This window comes from Chenopodium quinoa, unplaced genomic scaffold (assembly GCF_001683475.1).
Source record: "Chenopodium quinoa cultivar QQ74 unplaced genomic scaffold, ASM168347v1, whole genome shotgun sequence".
Classification (NCBI taxonomy): domain Eukaryota; kingdom Viridiplantae; phylum Streptophyta; class Magnoliopsida; order Caryophyllales; family Amaranthaceae; genus Chenopodium; species Chenopodium quinoa.
In genome coordinates this window covers 147,233-170,898 of record NW_018743608.1, presented here as the reverse complement: position 1 = coordinate 170,898, position 23,666 = coordinate 147,233, and the positions used below count along the sequence as shown (strand labels likewise).

At 41.0% G+C, this 23,666-nt stretch overlaps 1 protein-coding gene across 2 annotated transcripts in view; it reads right to left on the bottom strand.

The window, feature by feature from the left end:
* Positions 1–5,275: 5,275 nt before the first annotated feature.
* LOC110682876 (protein RST1-like) overlaps positions 5,276–23,666 on the bottom strand; it is a 44,238-nt gene continuing 25,847 nt past the window's right edge. For both annotated transcript variants that reach the window (XM_021859215.1, XM_021859216.1), the window contains exons 20-25: positions 22,715–23,611; positions 22,350–22,625; positions 20,643–21,293; positions 20,386–20,536; positions 20,151–20,269; positions 5,276–5,851 (exon numbers count right to left, since the gene is read on the bottom strand). In XM_021859215.1, the coding sequence (XP_021714907.1) occupies positions 5,492–5,851; positions 20,151–20,269; positions 20,386–20,536; positions 20,643–21,293; positions 22,350–22,625; positions 22,715–23,611 (2,454 nt within the window). In that variant the 3' untranslated portion in view covers positions 5,276–5,491. The remainder of the gene's footprint in view (positions 5,852–20,150; positions 20,270–20,385; positions 20,537–20,642; positions 21,294–22,349; positions 22,626–22,714; positions 23,612–23,666) is intronic.

Here is a 23,666-nt window from a genome sequence, read left to right as displayed (position 1 = left end):
CATACAGGCCCAAGGATATCCAATCAGAGGATGCCACGTGGCATTGAACCCCCAATGGAGGAGCAGATTCTCATTTGTTATAAATAGAGGAATCATCCTCATTTATTGGCATTCATAAATACAGACACAAATCCCGAGCAATGTTAATTGCGTAATCTCCCTGAATCAGAGAGAAACACCCATTTTACTTTCCGCACGCTTACTCATCCGGAATCATACTAACTTGATCTTCGGAGGTGGAACTCCACCCAACCGGAGTTTCGTGTTTTTGCAGGTACAGGAATCAGGCGCTCATACCCGGTATTGTAACTCTCCCGAGGGACTAAAAACATCCGAAACACCAAGCATGATGGGATTGAGCGAAGAGGGTTATATGTTTCATTGTTTTGTTTCTTATTGTATTAGATTATTTATTTAATTGTTGACACTGACATATAATTATTGTTTTAATATATTTAGTTTGGTTTTTTGAAAGAGCCTTTAAATGGTTCCAAGTTATTGGTTTAATGTAAGTTGGTTTTAAAGTTTGAGTTTGTTTTATTAAACTTTTATTTTATTTGAATTTTTGAAAAATAGTCTTCCGTTGTGTGACTTTGAAAAGCCTTAGCCGTTATCACAGTGGTGGTAATATTTTGATTATTTTCTAAGTTTATGTTTCACTTTAGAGAAAAAAAAGATATTCTAAAAGAAGGAATCTTTCGGGGTATTACAATAAGAGGATACAATTACCAAAACTTATCCTCTTAACCCTCCAACTAACACAATCATAACAATTAATTTATTAATTACAAATTTATTAAAAAAAGAAAGTAAAAAAAATTGTAAATAACATTAAGTAGTGATTATTATTCGCGTCACGCACGTGTAGTTGTGCTAAGTATCTTTGATGTAAATAGTATATATACCAACACTAATCACATGCATACTCTTTGTTCTATTTTCTTTATATATGTGTATGTGTGTTGACGATTTTCCTTTCAATATATACGCTATACATATTTGTACTACAATACAATCTTGTAACAAATTTAATATATGTACAATACATATGTATTTTGATCTTGCATATTTACTATTTGTTACCACAACTTTGTTTTATTGTCTTAAACATATTCAATAATTAAATCTACAATCAATCCAACTTGCGTACAACCGGCTTACAATAACACTAATGTAAAACCGGATTCACACGTGCCCTTCTTCTTCAACCTTCTTCAAACTTCATCTCACAATTTCGCAGCCGCAACAAACATCTCTCAAGTTCAGTTCAAGTCCTACTTTCAATCGAGCCCCATTGAAGTTGGCAAGGTCAGAATGATACCTTAGTGAGACGGGCAAAGACATACTCAATCGGTATCCGGATGTATTGAAGTTGAAGGTTGTTTTCCGTCACCTTCCCCCCTTCAGCTTCAAATTTGAAAAAAAAAAATAAAAAAAAATAAAATAGAGGGAAGGAGGCGAACCGTCGCCCTCCCGCATGGTGGCAAGTGTCACAGGTGCCACGTGGCAAGCCACGTCACACCGTTGAGGGGCAAATGTTTGGGGTAAAAATTACCCCTGACACGTGTCACTCTCATACAGGCCCAAGGGGATCCAATCAGAGGATGCCACGTGGCATTGAACCCCCAATGGAGGAGCAGATTCTCATCTGTTATAAATAGAGGAATCATCCTCATTTTTTTTGCATTCATAAATACAGACACAAATCCCGAGCAATGTTAATTGCGTAATCTCCCTGAATCAGAGAGAAACACCTATTTTACTTTCCGCACGCTTACTCATCCGGCATCTATTTTACTTTCCGCATGCTTACTCATCCGGAATCATACTAACTTGATCTTCGGAGGTGGAACTCCACCCAACCGGAGTTTCGTGTTTTTGCAGTTACAGGAATCAGGCGCTCATACCCGGTATTGTAACTCTCCCGAGGGACTAAAAACATCCGAAACACCAAGCATGATGGGATTGAGCGAAGAGGGTTATATGTTTCATTGTTTTGTTTCTTATTGTATTAGATTATTTATTTAATTGTTGACACTGACATATAATTATTGTTTTAATATATTTAGTTTGGTTTTTTGAAAGAGCCTTTAAATGGTTCCAAGTTATTGGTTTAATGTAAGTTGGTTTTAAAGTTTGAGTTTGTTTTATTAAACTTTTATTTTATTTGAATTTTTGAAAAATAGTCTTCCGTTGTGTGACTTTGAAAAGCCTTAGCCGTTATCACAGTGGTGGTAATATTTTGATTATTTTCTAAGTTTATGTTTCACTTTAGAGAAAAAAAAAGATATTCTAAAAGAAGGAATCTTTCGGGGTATTACAATAAGAGGATACAATTACCAAAACTTATCCTCTTAACCCTCCAACTAACACAATCATAACAATTAATTTATTAATTACAAATTTATTAAAAAAAGAAAGTAAAAAAAATTGTAAATAACATTAAGTAGTGATTATTATTCGCGTCACGCACGTGTAGTTGTGCTAAGTATCTTTGATGTAAATAGTATATATACCAACACTAATCACATGCATACTCTTTGTTCTATTTTCTTTATATATGTGTATGTGTGTTGACGATTTTCCTTTCAATATATACGCTATACATATTTGTACTACAATACAATCTTGTAACAAATTTAATATATGTACAATACATATGTATTTTGATCTTGCATATTTACTATTTGTTACCACAACTTTGTTTTATTGTCTTAAACATATTCAATAATTAAATCTACAATCAATCCAACTTGCGTACAACCGGCTTACAATAACACTAATGTAAAACCGGATTCACACGTGCCCTTCTTCTTCAACCTTCTTCAAACTTCATCTCACAATTTCGCAGCCGCAACAAACATCTCTCAAGTTCGGTTCAAGTCCTACTTTCAATCGAGCCCCATTGAAGTTGGCAAGGTCAGAATGATACCTTAGTGAGACGGGCAAAGACATACTCAATCGGTATCCGGATGTATTGAAGTTGAAGGTTGTTTTCCGTCACCTTCCCCCCTTCAGCTTCAAATTTGAAAAAAAAAAAATAAAAAAAAATAAAATAGAGGGAAGGAGGCGAACCGTCGCCCTCCCGCATGGTGGCAAGTGTCACAGGTGCCACGTGGCAAGCCACGTCACACCGTTGAGGGGCAAATGTTTGGGGTAAAAATTACCCCTGACACGTGTCACTCTCATACAGGCCCAAGGGGATCCAATCAGAGGATGCCACGTGGCATTGAACCCCCAATGGAGGAGCAGATTCTCATCTGTTATAAATAGAGGAATCATCCTCATTTTTTTTGCATTCATAAATACAGACACAAATCCCGAGCAATGTTAATTGCGTAATCTCCCTGAATCAGAGAGAAACACCTATTTTACTTTCCGCACGCTTACTCATCCGGCATCTATTTTACTTTCCGCATGCTTACTCATCCGGAATCATACTAACTTGATCTTCGGAGGTGGAACTCCACCCAACCGGAGTTTCGTGTTTTTGCAGTTACAGGAATCAGGCGCTCATACCCGGTATTGTAACTCTCCCGAGGGACTAAAAACATCCGAAACACCAAGCATGATGGGATTGAGCGAAGAGGGTTATATGTTTCATTGTTTTGTTTCTTATTGTATTAGATTATTTATTTAATTGTTGACACTGACATATAATTATTGTTTTAATATATTTAGTTTGGTTTTTTGAAAGAGCCTTTAAATGGTTCCAAGTTATTGGTTTAATGTAAGTTGGTTTTAAAGTTTGAGTTTGTTTTATTAAACTTTTATTTTATTTGAATTTTTGAAAAATAGTCTTCCGTTGTGTGACTTTGAAAAGCCTTAGCCGTTATCACAGTGGTGGTAATATTTTGATTATTTTCTAAGTTTATGTTTCACTTTAGAGAAAAAAAAGATATTCTAAAAGAAGGAATCTTTCGGGGTATTACAATAAGAGGATACAATTACCAAAACTTATCCTCTTAACCCTCCAACTAACACAATCATAACAATTAATTTATTAATTACAAATTTATTAAAAAAAGAAAGTAAAAAAAATTGTAAATAACATTAAGTAGTGATTATTATTCGCGTCACGCACGTGTAGTTGTGCTAAGTATCTTTGATGTAAATAGTATATATACCAACACTAATCACATGCATACTCTTTGTTCTATTTTCTTTATATATGTGTATGTGTGTTGACGATTTTCCTTTCAATATATACGCTATACATATTTGTACTACAATACAATCTTGTAACAAATTTAATATATGTACAATACATATGTATTTTGATCTTGCATATTTACTATTTGTTACCACAACTTTGTTTTATTGTCTTAAACATATTCAATAATTAAATCTACAATCAATCCAACTTGCGTACAACCGGCTTACAATAACACTAATGTAAAACCGGATTCACACGTGCCCTTCTTCTTCAACCTTCTTCAAACTTCATCTCACAATTTCGCAGCCGCAACAAACATCTCTCAAGTTCGGTTCAAGTCCTACTTTCAATCGAGCCCCATTGCTTCCATTGTTGCATCCTGGTTGTTCCATATATACTCGCATAAAATCAGAAACAGCGCAATTTTCTTCTTCAACCTTCTTCTTCAAACTTCATCTCACTCACAATTTCGCAGCCGCAACAAAACATCTCTCAAATTCGCTGCAATTCTCAACAAAACAACCATGAATTCTCTAATTCACAAATTATTACAATCTCAAAAACAAATTCAAGCTCCAATTTCAAACGTTGATTGTGCAATTGATGTTGATTGTGCACTTGATGTCGACTTAAACGACGAATTTTTGCAACAAAACCTAAATAGAAGTATAATTTTAAGAAATAGAAGTGTAACTTTAAGAAATAGAAGTGTAACTTTAAGAAATAGAAGTATTACTTTAAGGAATAAAAGTGTAACTTTAAGGAATAGAAGTATAACTTTAAGAAATAAAACGTAAAAAAAAAAAAAAATCGTTGGACTAGCACGTGTGAGCCCAATCCAGATGATAGAAGTAGGCCGGTTTTACACTAAGTTAGTGTAAGCCGGCCTTTTTCTAGAATTTGTGATCTACAATATATTAATTAACAAAAATGTAATTGAGTACAAAATCACGTGTCTAAAATATTTCATTATATATACTCACAAACCAAGTTGTACGCACTCGGTGGTTCAACTAGTGTTATCCAAATAAAATATTTATTAATCCGTAATTAAACTCACCACAGAAAAAAAAAAAAAAAAAAAAAAAAAATTATAAAATCTAAGTTGTTCAACCAGGCTTCAAATCTAATTTCCTTTTAATTGTATCCTTAACCTATTACCCAGAGTAGACTCCACCTGGTTTTTTGTGCCATTTGACGATTTTAACATGAAGTGCTACAAATTCAAAAGATCGAATACATTGTTAAGGAAGATAAAGGAGAAGAAAAGAAATTACATTAATGTTAAAAACCACAAACATGGTGTTAAAATCATGTCACTCAAAGAAGCAAATGTCAGCACATAACCATGTTTGCCAGCATAAGCTGATTTTTTAAAGGCAAAAACTCTTTTAAATTATGGCAAGCATCCAATAGCACCTGCATTAGCAAGTTTGACATTTCAGCTTCACTTGGGTCGATATCTAAATTGAGTGATTCATCAATGCATGTAAAGGTCTTAGCCCAGCTGTAGATACGCACAGTTAACGTCCAGAGGCATGAAACTGCAGCATCAGCAACCCCTCCCCACTTGATACTTGAAAGAAGAGATGAAAGAGTGACTGGTAGGTCAACTAGCACAGCTTGTGGATCTAGAACGAGCAATGGCATGTATTTGCAGAAGCAACCAGAGATCAGACCAAGAAACTGCAGTGCCTGAAGGGCCAACAATGATAGATTAGTCAAACTAGATCAAAGAGACGATAGGCAAGCTAGCTAAGAAATTTGCATATACAAAAGCTGGTTACTTTAATTTCAAGGTAATGCAAGAGCTGAATCTGACCAATCCGTTATAATTAGAATGCTCTCTCAGCAACATCAGTTAACAATCAACTCAAAATGATGAAAGTCATCTAATATTTCATATTTTGTTGTCGGATTTTTCTTGGACAACTATGCTGCTATTAATCCTGCAACATAAAGGGGTTCATAAAACTATAATGGACTAGATAGGTACTTCTTCCCAAACATTAAATTTCTTACTTCATAATTGCCATGGTTTCGCAAACATGATACTCATGGATTTTCCTATTTGTCGAAGTTTTCCTGAAATTGATCCTTGTATCCTTTTAAGTAAATTTTAGGAAAAATTTCCTTATTTTTCGATGAAAAAGATTCCATATGATGCTTCAAGAAAATTTTGTTCATTAAATTTCTGTCATTTACAAACATTAAGTTTTTATATGATGCCAATTTTTCAGCACGTTAGCCTGTGTGAACTAGTTCTGGACAGACTACCAAAATGTGTGGATGATTATGGTTAGATCAGTTTTGGAGGAACTACAAAGTTAAGGAGACTCCATTACAATTTTCTACAATGAACAACCTCGTAAGATGATTGAAAGGACTTCCTTCACATTCAGTGATGTGATCTACTGGTAAAAAATGTCACGATATCTATTGTATGGTTTCTTTCCCTATATTCTTATGCCCTGGTCAAAATCACATCGCAGTAAAAATTTTGTACACATATGATTATATGATGCTGTGACAATTGTAGGTAGTGTATCGATATTACTGAATTACAGGAGCAGCTATGATGGATGTGGCAAAGCAAATTCTCAGAGAATCTTTACTCATAATCAACTTTACATGTAAGTGAACCAAAATCATCCACGCATTTAAGCAGTCTAACACAGATAGTTCATGTAATTGACAAACAAAAGTACGACACAACACTGACAAATTTTGTACTGCAACAATGTTGGTGACCAAAAAGCCATATGGAACAGATGAAATCCTCTCCTAAATCAAAAATAAGAAAATGGCCAATGAAATATAAATGTAAAGGGAAATTCTACATGGTGGCCTCTTATTTTTGCAAATTCTATCTAGATTTTGGAAGACATTTTTTTGTCCATATTCTCAAGTGACCCTCTTCGTTTTGCATAACAATATAGAGTACCCTTATTAGTGTTTTATGGCTAACCTTTAGTGTAAAAGTTAATAATTTTATAGGCTATGTTAGTAATTTTAAGTCCAAGGTTAAAAATCAATCATTATATGGCAGGTTAGCCATATATAAGGGGACTGTTTATACTTGTGCAAAAAACAGGTCACTTGAAAACATGTAAAAAAAATGTCTTCCAAATTGAATTTGCAAAAATAACAGGTCACCATGTAAAAGTTCCCAAAAAAAAAAAAAAAATACCCAAAAACCCATTATTTTGCAAGAAAGATCTTGGCATCAAGGGACTTTAGATTTGGTTATAATCAAAAATTGGTATCCAAGATATTTTCCAAATGCAATAGGCTTCATTAAATTAATACATCCTCCGTTTTTTTAGTTGCATCACTTTTGTAAGAGGCTGCCCCAGTTAATCTCCGTGATAAACAAATTTCGTTTATCACGGAGTAATAACATTTTTGCGCAAAACCGACACTTGAGGTAGCGGTTTTGCCTTAAAACCGCTACGCTACTTTAGCGGTTTCAAGGCAAAACGTGAGGTAGCGGTTTTATCCATTTCACCACAAAAATTACACTTTTGTCCCCGTGATAAACAGAGCTTGTTTATCATGGAGATAAACTTATATTTTCTCCTTTTGTAATTGCGGAGCCCTAGACAATTATTGGAGTAGAGAGAGATAAAGAGAAAAAATAAAGAGGGCTCATGTGATAGGAGAGATAGAAATAATTTATTAACTAAATTGGAAAGTGATGCATCTAAATTGAAACTTCAGCGGAAGTATATTTTTTTTGTATAACTCACTTTCCATATGGTTGTTAATTTACTTCACTTTATTTCATTTTGACATATATCCTTATCCATCACTCCTCTCACCCCACACCCCACAATACTTGCACCTTTCCTCTCTTACTAAATCTTACACCCACCTGTTTCGGGGTTTTCTGATGTCCTACGGGAGAGTTACAATTCTGAGACTGGAACCGGACGCCTGTACCTGCAAGACAAACGGAGACTTCGAGTGATTGGAGTTCCGCCTCCAACGGTCAAGTTAATACTTGTTTAAGGAGTAAGTAATGCGGAAAAAAGTAAATCAGTCTCTCTAGGTAAGAGTATTAAATATGCGTAATCCCCTTTAATGAGGATTAATGAAGGTATTTATAACCTTGGGATGCGTGCCAATTCCTAGGTTTAGTTTAAACCTAAGGCTGACTGGGCTTTCCCCATGGATTAGGCCTTGTTTGCCGATTATCCCATGTGTCATGGGGTGGACACATGTCGTGTCGCAATTGGTCCATGGTGGATGGATCACTGACTGACACGTGGCAGGCTCCAAATGGCCCATGTGAAAGACACATGGCGGAACCTGGTTGGACCACTTGTCAGATAGTGATTGGTGGGAAAAATCCCCTAATCATTTGCCCCTCACAGGTGGCACGTGACCCTGTGACAGGTGTCAGATCATAACAGGCGACGGCCTGCTACAGGTGTCACTTGGTGAAAGGCCGAGAGTTTTTCCCGCTCAAATTTTAAATTTGGAAGTGACCCTTCGTCTTCTCATTTTGCCTATTTAAAGGCGTGTTGACTTCAGATATTTTCACACTTGAGAACTTTTATAAGAGAACACTCGGACCCCTGAACCTGCTCTGACATTTCGGACATTTCCGGCCTACCGCCTGCTCTGACAAGTCGGCTGATACTCAGATTACTTTCAGATCTTCGTCAACTTCTCTCTCGTTCAGGTAACCGTCTGTTCTCTCATTCTTTTTCTTTATTTTTTCTTTTTGAAATGGCACCACGGAAGCACACGACACGACCTAGGTTAGTGATCAGCCGATCACCGGGGACGGCTGAATCTAGAACTAGGAGTGTCGCCTGCCCCTTTTCGAACCAATCTTTGCCCTTTATACAAAGTCCGACTGTCTCTGTGTCTATGCAGAATATAATGGCCAGAACAAAAAGTACTGCTAGGATCACAAATTCGGACGGCTCCTCCTACCAGGTGCCGATTAGTGAAACATCTAACCAGGCGCCAGATGTTGAAGATGTTGAAGTGAAGCTCTGAGGGAGGGGTCAAGGTGGTCCCTTCCCATTTTACCGTAGATATGTCTACATTTTCTCCCGCTCCTATTGAAGAAGAGGAGGCGGGCCCTTCTGGGAGAGGGGAGGAGTCGTCCTCTTTGGACTCTTCAGAGGACGAGTCCGACTCTAGTTCGTCTGGTCACCCTTCTCTAGACACAGAGGAGAGACACAACCGCCTACAAGAGGCGAGGCTTTCTCATGCAGTAGAGAAAGGGGACAATTAGGCGGAGCCATCCGCCACCTATAGAGAGCAAAACACCCCGTACTACTGCACGGTTCCAAAAGGCCGGATCAAGGCCATGCAAGAGAAAGTGGGGAGCTTTATTGCGAACCATGTAATGGGCCCTTGCTTTTTAGTTTTTGTGCCGGATCCGGAAGACACGGTCATCTGGCCGGCTGGGACTAGTTATGATAGCGCCTGCTTTGGCTGCTATGAGGCGGCCATCAGAGCTGCGCTTCCCCTTACATCCGGCTGTTCAGCGGATCATGGATGGATATGAGTTGGGGTTATGGCAGTTAGCCCCAAATTCCTGGTTCAACGTTCTCGGCTATGTAGCCGGGTGCGAAATGTATGGGGTGGAGCCGAATTTCGAGGCTTTCGCCCATATGAACTATCTCAGTCAGACCCCTAAGGCAGGCGGTACCGGCTGGTACCAATTGACGAGCCACAGAGGCTACCTCATGACGAGAGGTAAAGAAAACAAATGGAAGGATTGGAGAAGCACCTTCCTCATCATTGAGAGTTCAGACAAGGAGCTGAACCAACGCTTTAACAGGTGGAACCGAGACCCGCCTCTTCTTGCAGGCGGTCGTAGCATGCCGCCTATTCCCCCAAAAGCTAAAAAAGAGATCCTAGACCGATGACACTTTTAAGTAGAGACCTGGGTCGACTCTACTACGGGGGTACGAGAGCAAGTACCCCTGCACTGCGTCCCGAGCTTCAAATGGCTCTATGACGAGTACTTCCTGGCCGCTTGTGGCCTCAGCAGTCGGTCCTCAAGAGGTAGCCGGCCTGTCGAATACGTGCTTTTGCGGATATTATTTTTATAAACTTTCCTAACTCTCGCATTTATTTATGCAGCGGAAGCCATGAGCAAGATTACCGCCTCCAAGACAGCGGCTGCTATGTTGCGTGCATCCATCATGCAGCAACACTCTCCGGCTGACTCTCCCAACAAGGAGACGCCCTTAGTAAGCTCCCAGCTTTCGCCTTTTCCTTTTTGTTAAAAGTTTTGTACACATACTAACCATTTGTGGTGTTTTTTTTTTTTTTTTTTTTTTTTTTTAGATGGGCACACCAACAACTTCCTCCTCCCAACAGCCAGACTCCAAGGCCCGAAAGACGACTGTGGCGAGTACGCCTGGTTCTGCCAGGAAGAAGGCGGCTGCAGACAAACAACCGGCCACTCCTCAAACTCTCAGCACGCCGCCTAGAAGTATGAAAATGCTCTTCTAGACTTTGACCTACTTTTCTTTCGCCTTGTCTAAAATTCTTGTTCACTCTTGATGCAGCCGGCCCTCAAGAATCGGACCTGGTCGAAGTGGCCAAGTCCATGATAAAAGCCGTCCCTCCAGCGGAGAGAGACGCGGTCATGGGTGTCGGCACCCTTGACCTAGATGGAATTGCAGGGCTCCTTGCTGAGGTATACTTGGCATATTTTCGTTGTTTAATTCCAGGACGCCTGCTTTTCATTTGAAATTTGACGCCTGTTTTCTTTTATTCAGTCTCTGCTTCGAGTAAACGGCCTTCGCAAACCCATTAGTGCGAAGAATAAAGAGGTAAAGGCTGCTAAGGCCATGGCCGCCTCTGACTGTGATAAGGCAATGTTTCAAATTGCCCAAAATGAAATTTTGACAACTGATATTCTTTATTATCAGGCGCAGGCTACTTCTGCTATCAGGACCCAGTTGGAAGCGGCCCAGAAGAGAAATAATGAGTTGGAGACCATCCAGAACCTCAAAGCCGAGCTGAAGCCTCTTAAGCAAAAGATGCTCCACTACGACACCTTGGAGAAATCCTTGGAGCGTGTGAAGGAGCGCCTGGTAACCCAGGAGAAGAGCCTCACTGAAGAGCTCACGGCCGAGCAAGAGAAGAAGGAATTGGTTCGAGAAATGATGGAGGACTCGGCCCAAATCCAGCGCATGACCTGGACTCACCTCTTTCCAAACACCGACTTTGCTTCTTGGGAAAAACAATTTCGCCGATGCTCTGAAACGTACAACCAAGAAGTCCTAGCGGCTGCTGAGGAGGAGGCGCTAGAGGAGGAGGAGGAGCCGGTAGTGGCCCTGGTGCCGAAAAGGGGTGCAGCTGATGCCGAGATCAGCAAGAATGCTTCTCAGAAGCAGGCGTCTCTTGCTGATGAGGCGGCAGTTGTTGTTGGAGATCTGCCCCCATCTTAAGCTTATGTCTTCTTTTTTTCTTCGGCCTGCGTGCCGTCCGTTTCTGTTTTACCCGACCAAGGGGTCGGGGTCTGAATATTTTGCCAGTCTATAATGGCCGGCTTATTTTTGTGTCTTTACCCGGCCAGGGGGCCAGGGTCTTGAATATTTGTGCCGGTCTTTATGGCCGGCTGTTAATAGAATTTCGGCGACCATCTTTTTAGGTCGCCTTAGCTGCCAAATTTCGAATTGTGCTCTTATTTTTGCTAAGGTTGAAACTCTGATATCCTCTTGCATGTCATACCTACTGTTTTGTATGGCCGATAGTTGTAGACAGGTATAAGTACAATGTAGGAGCTGCCTGTGCCCCTGGACAACTGATTGGCTATTTCCAGGCTAGGCAATCAGTCGGCCATTTATCCAATAAGTTTCTAACGTATTTTGATGACTGATTCACCTTTAGACAGGCGGTTATTGTTTAAGTAGAAGAGGCACTAAGCGGCATAGGCCGGCTGGTCTCCTTACCAAATTTTGTTGGGTTTTAATTGTGGTGTGATAACTTAGTAGGAAAAGGCGATATATGAACACCTTTCTTAGTTTCAAACCAAGTTTTAAGGAGTGACTAAGTATCATGAATGTTACTTAGTCGCCGCCACTATTGTTTGAGTAGTAGAGGTACAGGCGGCGGAAGCCGATTGGACCCCTTTATTCGCCAATGTTTGTTGGCTATTAACTAAAAGGGTACCGGCTGTACTTATCCCAAGTAGTACAGTCGGTTATTGACACAGATGCTAACTGCAAACACTTGTTGGACCAGTGAGAGTTATCCTTGTCTTAGAAACGACTACGTGGTTGTCTTAGTTAAACAGTCGCATAGGTGCCGTGTAATTAATTTATAGAACAATGTTCCACCCAAAAGGGAGCTGCTCTCTGCGACGAATTTCATCCGGATGGATGCCGCCGGACGCCTGCTATGATGTTGGGACAGGTCGAATTGGTTTTAAAGTTGGATCAGCTGGCCTGGCGCCTGGTCTGATCATTTTGGCCATAGGCCTTAAATAGTTCTTGGTGAACTAAGTATGGTTGAGTAGCCAGTTGTATAGAACAAGCGGCATGCCCCTCTTAATTAAACTCGTAAATAAAAAACTTGGAGAATAGCCGACTGTTTTACCAGTAGGCATGCCCCTCTTTATACAAAATAAATGAAGTGAACTAGTGAACTTTTATTAGGTAGCTCTCGGCTATTTACATTATTCAAATATAATACTTTTTGAGATTATCTACATTCCAGGTTCGAGGCAAGGGCTGCCCGTCTGGTGTTTCCAGACGGTAGGTGCCGTCCCGGACTTCTTCATAGATTCGGTAGGGTCCTTCCCAATTGGGAGTTAATTTGCCGGACTCATTAGCCCTACCGACTGCTTCCATCTTTCTTAGTACAAAGTCCCCAACTTTGAGTGGACGCCTGTGTACCTTTTTGTTATATGATCTGGTCATTCTCAGGCGGTAAATTTCATGGCGCAAGGCTGCATTGCCCCTCTTTTCAGGGAGTGAGTCCAGAGCCAGACGCATGGACTCCCAGTTCGCCTCTTCGTCGTATAACATTACTCGAACAGTCGGCTCGTAATGTTCAATTGGGAGAACAGCTTCCGCACCATAGGTTAGGAGAAATGGAGTCTCTCCCGTTGACCCTTTTTCAGTCGTCCTAATGGGCAGAACATGTGGTAGTTCATCTGCCCATAGGCCGCCTGCTCGTTCAATCTTCTTTTTGAGACCGTCTGAGATGATCTTATTGAAAGCTTCTACTTGGCCGTTTGCTTGTGGACGACCGATTGATGCGAAGTAATGTGAAATACCTTGGTCCCCCAACCATTTGAGAACAGGCATCTCAAATTGGGGACCATTGTCAAAAACCATAGACATCGGAACCCCAAACCGAGTGATGATATTTTTCCAGATGAATGAAATCACATCCTTCGTCTTGATTCCCTTAACAGCCTCTGCCTCTACCCACTTAGTAAAGTAATCAACTGCCATAAGTATGTACCTCCTGCCGCACTTAGCAAACGGCAGTGGGCTATGGATAGCAGTGAGATCAGTAGCCGGACGGTGAATTAGCTTGCCAAACTTTTGACACTTGTCACATTTTTTCACCATCTCCATTGCATCTGCTTCTAAAGTAGGCCAAAAGTAACCCTGCCGCCTTGTCCGTTGGGCAAGCGACCTGTCGCCTACATGGGAAGCGCAGTAACCAGAGTGAAGATCTTTTAGGATCTCTCGTCTTTTTTCTGGAGTAACACACTTCAAGAAGGGTTGGAGGTACCCTCTTTTGTGAAGCTCTCCCCTTAGCATTTCAAAACTGGACACTCGTTTTTTCAGTGTGGCCGCCTGGTGATGATCATCCGTTTTTGTCGTCTGTTAGATAGGCCCTGATTGGATCCATCCAGGTTGAGCTTCTGTCTAAAATTCCAATAGGGTCTTCCTCAATGCTTCTTTTCTCCATAACCTCCCAGAAAACGGTTCGTGGAGTATCACAGGAGGCCGAGGATGCTAACTTTGAAAGAGCATCCGCCTGGTTGTTTTCAGATCTTTTCAGATCTTGGTACTTGAGTCAGATGAAAATCTTCAAGGGATCCGACTGCTTGTCGTACCGCCTGTAAATACTTGAGCATTACCGGATGGGTTACTTCGTATTCGCCATTGTACTGACTCACTATCAATTGTGAATCAGAATAGGCGTCTATCTTTCTTGCCCCAGCCGCCTTGCACATGCGGATTCCGACTAGTAAAGCTTCGTAATTTGCCTCGTTGTTGGAGGCTTGAAAATTGAAACGTAAAGCATACTCATACTTGTCGCCCTCTGGCGACTACTGCCTGCTCCGCAACCATTTGAGGTGGAGCTCCCGTCCACATATACCTTCCAGACTTGGTCTGGAATTTAAGAATCAGGGGGACGAGTCATTTCTACAATAAAATCAGCAAAGGCTTGCCCCTTCACTGCTTTTCTGGGCTCGAATGTGACTTCGAGGCTCTGAATTTCTACTGCCCATTTGATCATCCGACCTGACGACTCCATAGTTGTCAATGGTCGTTTGATAGGTTGATCTGTATACACAACAACTGCATGTGTCAAGAAATAGGGCTTCAATTTTTTGACGGCCATGAAGAGAGCAAGACCGAACTTTTCCACTAAAGGATATCTTAACTCGGCATTTTTCAGTAGATGACTGACAAAGTAGACCGGGAGCTGGCAGCCGTCTCTTTCAGCAAGAAGGACACCGCTTAGAGCATGATCAGAGACAGCCAGGTACATGTAAAGCACTTCTTTGGGTAAAGGACTGACCCAGCCTCGGCAAAGAATGTAAGTGAACTTTCAATATTTGGAAGGCCGCCTCTGCATCCGGCCCCCATTCAAACCTTTCCTTCTTCTTTATAGCCTGGAAAAAGTAAAGGCACTTGTCGCCTGATCGGCTGAGAAATCTTCCCAAAGCCGCCAAACAACCTGTTAGCTTCTGAACTTCTCGAACGTTGTGAGGCGACTGCATGTCGATGACCGCCTGCACTTTCTCAGGGTTCGCCTCTATTCCTCTCTGATTGATAAGAAATCCGAGAAATTTCCCAGACTCAACTCCAAATACACATTTCTTGGGATTGAGCATGATATGGTGCCGCCTGAGTGTGGTGAAAGTTTCTCGGAGGTCCGACAGATGGTCTGTCTGGACTTAACAATCATATCATCAATGTATGCCTCGACGTTCCTCCCAATCTGGTCAAAGAAGACGGTATTTATCATTCTTTGGAAGGTGGCCGGGGCATTCTTCAGACCAAACGGCATGACCGTGTAGCAATATAAACCTTGATCTGTGACGAAGGCCGTCTTCTCCTGATCTTTTTTCCACAAAGGAATCTGATGGAAGCCAGAGTAGGCGTCCATGAAACTCATCAAAGCATGGCCGGCTGTTGAGTCGACCAGATTATCAATTTTGGGCAGAGGATAACTATCCTTTAGGCACGCCTTTTTTGGGTCCGTGTAGTCTACACACATTCGCCAGGTACCATTCAGCTTTTTAACAAGTACAACATTTGCAACCTAGTCTGGGAAGTAACATTGCCGAATGAACCCTGCGTCAAGCAACTTTTTAACTTCGGCGGCTGCCGCCTGACTCCTTTCTTCGCCATGGTTCCGCTTCTTCTGCCTTACCGGCTTCTTCGGATCCACGGCCAGTTTATATACCGCCAGGTCTGGACTGATGCCTGGCATTTCATGCACTTCGAATGCAAAGACATCTTTGTATTCTTTCAAAAGTTGGTGAAAATCTTCACCCAGAACTCTAACAGCAGTCGTCCCAACCTTGACTGTTCGGTCAGGGCGCGAGTCGTCCAGGACCAGGTCTGTATGCTCACCAAGCGGCTGAGGGCGGAATTCGTCTGACCGCTCGACCGCTCCTCTGCCAGTGATTGCTATCTTTTTACTTTTCTTGCGGCCCCGAACTCGGCAGCCTTTCTTTTCTTGCCGCCTGCTTCTTGATCTGCTTTTTCACCACTTGACCCAGCGGCCATGACAGTGGGTTTCATATCCGAGAGATAGCACTCCCGAGCCATCTTCTGATCTCCCCTTAGGGAGCCGACTGTTCCATCATCCTTCTCAAATTTGAGCAACATAAGAGATGGAATAATAACAGCTTTTGAATTATTTAGGGTGGGTCGTCCCAGAATCATGTTGTAGGCCGAGAGTTCCTCAACTACCAGGAACCGGACCACCATGTGTCGACCCTCCCCCTTTTCACCCAGGCGGATGGGTAAATCCACTCGCCCTACAGGGTGGACGACTCCTCCAAACCCTACTAGAGGGTGGGATACCGGATGTATGCAATCAGTCTTGTATTTGAGCTTTGACAGACACTTGCTACTGATAAGGTCGGAGGAACTGCCGGTATCTATGAGGATTCAGCCAACTCTTTGGTTGGTCATTTTGCATTCAATAACAATAGGGTCATCATGCGGCCCCTTTACTCCTCCTAGATCTTCTGTGATGACAATTTCTGGGAATGAATTCTTGGAGGGTCGTTCTTGGTGAACGGAATTGACATCTAGTCGCCTGATATTGTCTTTATTGCCCCTGATAGTGGGGTCGCCTCCTGAGAAGCCGCCTGAAATTGTGTAGACGACTGCATCATCTGTATCGGAACTATCGACCTGTTGATTCTTTTTTGCCGACTGCTTATTTTTTGAGGAAGTATTCCCCTTAGACTTCTTGACATAAGAGTCAAGGTCGCCTTGTCAGCCAGGCGGTCTAGATATCGCATGAGACTTATGCATTCGTTGGTTTCATGACCAACGTCTTCATGATAATGGCATAATTTATCTTGGTTCCAATTGCTCGCAGAACCCTTCATGGGGGCCGGCTTCTCGATTGAGATCCGGCCCATGATTTCTTCGAGGATAGCTTGACTATCCTTGCTGAACGCATACTTTGGAGAGTATGGTTTGAACTCTTTCTTCTTCTTCTGGGCCGGCTGTTTAGAGGAATCGGCCGCCCAGACCTCTTTTCTCTTTTTATCATCTTTATTGGCCAACTGCTTTGGTCGGCCTTCTTTTTTGTCAGACCTCCTTCTGTGCGACTGTTTTCCAGTACTACAGAGATCAGTCGCTATATAGGCTTCTGCTTCAATCAAGGCTTCTTGAAGAGTCGCAACCCTCTTTCGAACCAGGTCAAACTTGAAGGTCGACCCGTCCTTGAGACCTCTGAAAAAGTCAGTATAGGCTACCTCATCCGGTAGCCCTTGAATCTGTATCCTCATCAGGTTGAACCGCCTGATGTAAGAACGGAGCCCCTCCCTCTCGCCCTGCTGAATCGTCCCTAAATCAAGAGTTGTCTTCTTTGCAGGAATGTTCATGGCGAAGTTGGAGGTGAATAAGTGAGCAAGCGTCCTGAAGTTGTTCACACAACCAGTCGGCAGGTTGCCGAACCATTGTTGTGCGATTCCTTTGAGAGTCGCTGGGAAACACTTGCACCAAGTGGGATCATCCAACCCTTGGAGATACATTAGGTTGGTGAACGCCATCAGATGGTCTTCAGGGTTAGTGGTGCCGTCATAGGCGCCTACTAACACATTTTTAACTTTGGCCGGCTGAGCGGCTTCAGTAATTTCCTTGGAGAAAGCAGATGGCTGTTCTCCAAGTCTTAGCAACCGTAGTTGCCAGTCCAAAGGCTGGACATTTTTTGTTGCCTGTCCTCCAAACAGAGGTGGCTGTAGAAAATATTGTTGCGGTACAAATGGTAAGTTTGGTACCGCTTGATCGTTATGAAATCCAGACCGACGGGAGGTCCCGTCGGTCTGGCTCTCATGATTTGACTGGGTATACCTCCTAGAGGTACTGCGCAGACTATCTTGAAAATCTGAAGTGGAGGCTGACTCTGACAGTCGGTCGTTCTTCTTTTGCTCTAGCAGTAGCCAAGCGTCTGAGTATGTTTTCTTTGACCCGTCCGCCTGTATATGACGAACGGGCTTCCTCTTCCCTGATGTGGGAAAACGGTACTTCGTGAAGTCAAGCACAGGCGGCTCCCACTTCCTAGAGTTAGGATGCGGGGTCGCCTCTCGTCCTTGAACAGGTTTCCTTCTTCCCGAATGGGAAGGATTTTTAGCTGACTGCTCCTTAGACAGAGCAGGCGTCTTCTTGTTAATCAGTTCTTGGATCTCCCCCTTGAAGCCCCTCATGAAGGTCATGAGTTCGTTTCTTGTAATGGGAGCAGACCCTTCAGCCGCCTGCTGCTGATCAGGCGGTGTGCCGACTGGATTACTGTCCAGTTTGATGATCTACCCGTTCTTTCCTTTCGGTGTGACGAGTACGCCGGGCCCTTAGGGTCCCGTCTGTGTGCGCTTCAACTTCAACCTCATTTTCGGTATCATAATCTGAGTGAACTTGAGGGTCGTCAGGGGACGCCTCTCTTCTGGAGTCGGTACAGACGTAGATGCCATCTCAAAAGTACTCTCCCCACAGACGGCGCCAAAATGTTTCGGGGTTTTCTGATGTCCTACGGGAGAGTTACAATTCTGAGACTGGAACCGGACGCCTGTACCTGCAAGACAAACGGAGACTCCGAGTGATTGGAGTTCCGCCTCCAACGGTCAAGTTAATACTTGTTTAAGGAGTAAGTAATGCGGAAAAGAGTATATCAGTCTCTCTAGGTAAGAGTATTAAATGTGCGTAATCCCCTTTAATGAGGATTAATGAAGGTATTTATAACCTTGGGATGCGTGCCAATTCCTAGGTTTAGTTTAAACCTAAGGCTGACTGGGCTTTCCCCATGGATTGGGCCTTGTTGGCCGATTATCCCATGTGTCATGGGGTGGACACGTGTTGTGTCGCAATTGGTCCATGGTGGACGAATCACTAACTGACACGTGGCAGGCTCCAATTGGCCCATGTGAAGGACACATGGCGGAACCTGGTTGGACCACTTGTCAGATAGTGATTAGTGGGAAAAATCCCCTAATCACCACCCACCTTTTTACACTATCAAATGTCCCACATATTAGGCTCTAACTATATTAATTTTACTCATGCCCTTTATAATTATTATTTCTATGAATCCCTTTACCTTGGTCAATGGTTTCTTCTTAAAATCCAACCGAAGACATAAGAAGAAAAAAATCATTAAGAAAAACTAAGCATAAAACAATGTTGTGGAAAGAATGTAATACACCAATACTTTCTCTAATACATTTAGGTTCCTATTCCATAAATATCGCATGATAAAGAGTGTAGTTGGAGTAAATTATAGTCTTTATAGATACATATATAGGGTCAGCTAAAAAGGCTGCGAAATGAGATTGATCCAATGTGCACATTTATTAAACTAAATGTGAAAAAAGATTTTCTGCTCGGAAACAAAATTATGTACACACACACACATGAAATATATATATATTACCCACCTTTTTTTTTTTTTTTTTTTAATTTCTACTCACTTCTACTTTATTCCAGTTTTTGGCAAACTCCCTTTACTATTTTACCCCTCTTATCCCACAATATTTACACCACTTAACACCTACCTTTATTTCAAACCCACCTAACGTTTTCTAAATTTTCTTATTCTACGTATTTAAAGTAACTGAGTTTATAGATTTATCTTAACTTGAATGGAAAATACATGCATATTCGGTTAACAATATGTATATAAATAAAACACTTCCAACTGTAATTACTATTTCCTCCGTTTTTTTAAATGCGTCACTTGCTATTTTTGGATGTTTTTTTATTTTTAAATCATCACTTTTATATTTGGTAACTTTATACCATATAATATTATTCTCTCTTCCCTAAAACCCCACTTAAATATCTTATCATTTCTCTCTCTGTCATGGTCTCTATTCTCCTCACATGCAATCTCTTTCATTATTCACATTGTACTTTTACTAAAATAAATTAATCATCCAATTGCCCACATGCATAATATAATATTGAAGCAAATAAACTCTTCTAAAACTCCATGTAAATGCAAGGGATGCATTTTTAAAAAACAGGGAGAATACCTTATACAGCAATAATGTCAGTAAATTAATTGTACAAATAAAAACTTGACATACCGTTGACGGATATTTTGTTATACAGCTTATTTCCAGAACACTAATGACCCATTGTCTCTTGATACTTCCTTCTGCAGCCTGTATCACTGCCGTAATTTCAACAAACAACTTCCACATGCCTGTGAACATCCAGAGTTGAGCAATGGTTTTGCAATTCTTTCAAATCAACTCATTCATGAACACAGAAATAAGAATGACCATTTGCAAAAAATAAAACCAGATGATTTCGTCTAACCTTGTGATGGCGCGTTTAACATGTAAGACTTTAGCTTTGCAAGCTCAGTCAATGGAAGGGATCCAAGTTTCACAAGCTGGGTTATCGCTAGCATCTTCTTAAGCATTGCTCCAAAATAATCATCTCTTGAGACTAGAGTGACAGTGGAAACCTGGAGCATGAAAACTCCCAATTAGTGACTGGAAGTAACTTTAAATGAAGGCTGAATTCCACAAGGAAAACATAAATATATAATAGCATCCAGTAGGAAAATGTACCTGTAATAGATCCAACAACCAAGCTTTTCTAGCCTTGCCCAAGCATACAATTGCTTCATTCCATTCCAGGGTAGGCATCAATTCAAGTTCTGAAAAGGCAGTTGGTTGAGCAGGCAATGATGCAAAAAGAATCTCCATGCACTTCTCCATCCCAGAAAGGTATTCAGAAGTATCAAGAGAATCTTCATCAAAACAATTTGAGAGTCCTTTCCAGCAGGCGAGCAGCAAAAACCTTTTCTGCTTCACATTATAATTTCGGTATGAAGAAAAAAGAGATGACAGGAATTCAGAGATGTCTTCCAGTAACATTTTAGTTCTTGAACTGGAGAATATTCTTGTCAGGTTCAATAGATGAAAGAGAAGACAGGACTGTGTAATGAGATCAAGCGTCCTGAACCTGAACAAACTAGTCAATTCATCAAGGAAAGAAAGTAGCGGATCAATTTTATTCGCATGAGCTAGTGAGAAAAGCACACATTCTTTGCGCAGGCTACTCTTCACAGAAGATGTATCTTGGGGTAAGAACTCAGAAATATGAGCCTCGTATTTCATACAACGCCTGATAACTGCTCCCCAATCAAGCTTGGGCAATCTGGGGGCACTAGAAAGACACCTCAGAACAGCAGCAACTGTGTTGACATGTGGGGTATCCTTAAAAAAATAGAAAATTTTGTCAGCAAAAGAGGAGAGCAAAGTAACATTTCAAAGCATGTTTGTAGTTGCATGTTAAGGTGGATGTGTGGGAACACTCTAAGAGATAGAATCAGAAATGAGGTTATTCGCAAGAAAGTAGGTGTGGCAGGCATTCAGATAAACTAAGGAAAAATCGCCTGCGTTGGGTTGGGCATGTAAGACGGAGACCCGAGGGTGCACCGGTGCGAAGAGTGGAAGAGTGGGACCATGGAGGGGTTAAACAAGGGAGAGGGAGACCGAAAATGACTTGGTTGGAAGGAGTTAGGAAGGATATGAAGTGTATGGATGTGCATGAGGATGAAGCATTGGATAGTAAGGGATGGAGGAGGAAGATTTATGTCGATGACTACACGGAATAATCAAATTTGGTTCATGTTAGCTGACCCCACTTATGGGATTAAGGCTTTGATTGATTGATTGATTGTGTATACTGGTCCAACCGTACAAACAATGAACAACAATTGGAAACTGGATCAAAATTGCTAAATTTGTGCAAAATTATCCCAAACAAATAATGAGCAAATGAGAATCAATGATCATAATTTTCAGTGGTATAGCATAAAATAATCTCAACAACTCTACTTAAAATAATAACAAAGTCTTTTTCAAAGAATATCAAGTTTTTAATTTAACAATTTTATCGCTTGATGGGAAGTATGTTCAACTTTAGAGGTACATATCATGGATAAAAATCTAAGATAAAGAAAGACATGCTTCATTTATATATGTTGCTAAGTTCATTTTTTTTTTTTTTGAAAACACATAAGAAATAAGTCTAAATAGTTTGGATTACTTTTAGCAAAACCTCTTAACTCTTAAGCGTGGGTGCATAGGCATCAAATGTTCCTGTTGGGATTATTCCAGTTCATACTACAGCTCAAATTATTGAAATCTAAAATCCTATACAATTTAGATATGTGCTAGACACCCACAACCAAGAACACAAACTAAAATGATATGATCAAGACCTTCCAAACTAGAAAAATATGTAAAAAGCAATATCAAGCGACCTACTTTGGAATAGTCTAATTGCATTAGCCATGTAGAGAGCTGCATAACAGTTGCATCCTTGGAAAAGCTTTGATTATTAGGCAACGAGCTTATATTTTCATCCTTGTCTTCTTCTGAGCAGAGATGCTGATGAAGAAATGACATTGCCCATGATGCATATGCCTGTAGTTGGCTGTCAGATGAATCTTGCGCAACAAGAAATATATCTTGTATTAATGCTAATAGTTCTTCTGCAAAGCAAGAACTTGACAGTAGAGGGGCATTGATGCGGGAGGATTCCTGAGATATAAATTGAGAAATAACATATCAGGTAAAGAAAATCAAAAGATGAGAATGAAAATCTCAGGTGTTTATTTTATCAATCATACCCTTCCCTCAGAGAAAGTGACGGGAACAATTTCAGGAGAACGATGATCAGTTTTACTCCCTGTATCAGCACCCATTGCATTTACCACTCCAAGGAATGCACCAAGATGAACAAGGTGAGGATAGGTATCAGAGTATATTTTTTTAAATTCACCAAGCAAGTTTTTAACTTGATGAACATCCAACAAAACTAATCCTTCATCCAAAATAAATGAAATTAGAGACCCTGCACCAACACATGCTGCCATCAGCTGATTGTGATGTAAGATGTTACATGTTTTCTCCATTTGAATCTTTGAAATGAGGTTTTCATAGCAAAAAAGCAAGTCGCTTAATTCATTATCGTGCATCTTTTCCAGTCTCCGACAAACTGAAGCAACAATTGGAAGTACTAGACATGCTCCAGTAGTTAACAGCATATCAGAACTTTGACATCCAGTAGTAGATTCTGTAAGTATGAAGTCCGCTTGGGCAATCCAGGATGTGAGCAAAATTTTTATACTGCACATAGCATCGTATGACCCAGCTCTGGAAAGTGCACTAATAGACATACCCAAACCCATGACAAGTCCAGTAACACCCCATAGATCATCCCCCACATCCTCGTCTCTTTTAACCATCAGTGGAGATGTTGCCTTAGTGTCATCATCCTCTAAACCAGGGGCCTTATATTTAGAAAGGCTCACCAGAAGATCAGAAGAAATTTGAGTAAGTTTCCATACTCTCAAAGATAGTGTCCTGACAATCTTTCCCAAAAGAGCTTTCTCCTGCAGTACAAAGCTAGCCTGATCCAATGCATTATCAGCAGTAACATCCCTGGTAAGAAGGTCTTGACATGAATATCCCAAGCCAATACCACAAGCCCCTTTAACAAGGATATTTCTGCTTTCACATACCACCTAACAAAGGAAACATGAATGAGTCATTGCTAATGAAAGATCAATATCCAAGTTG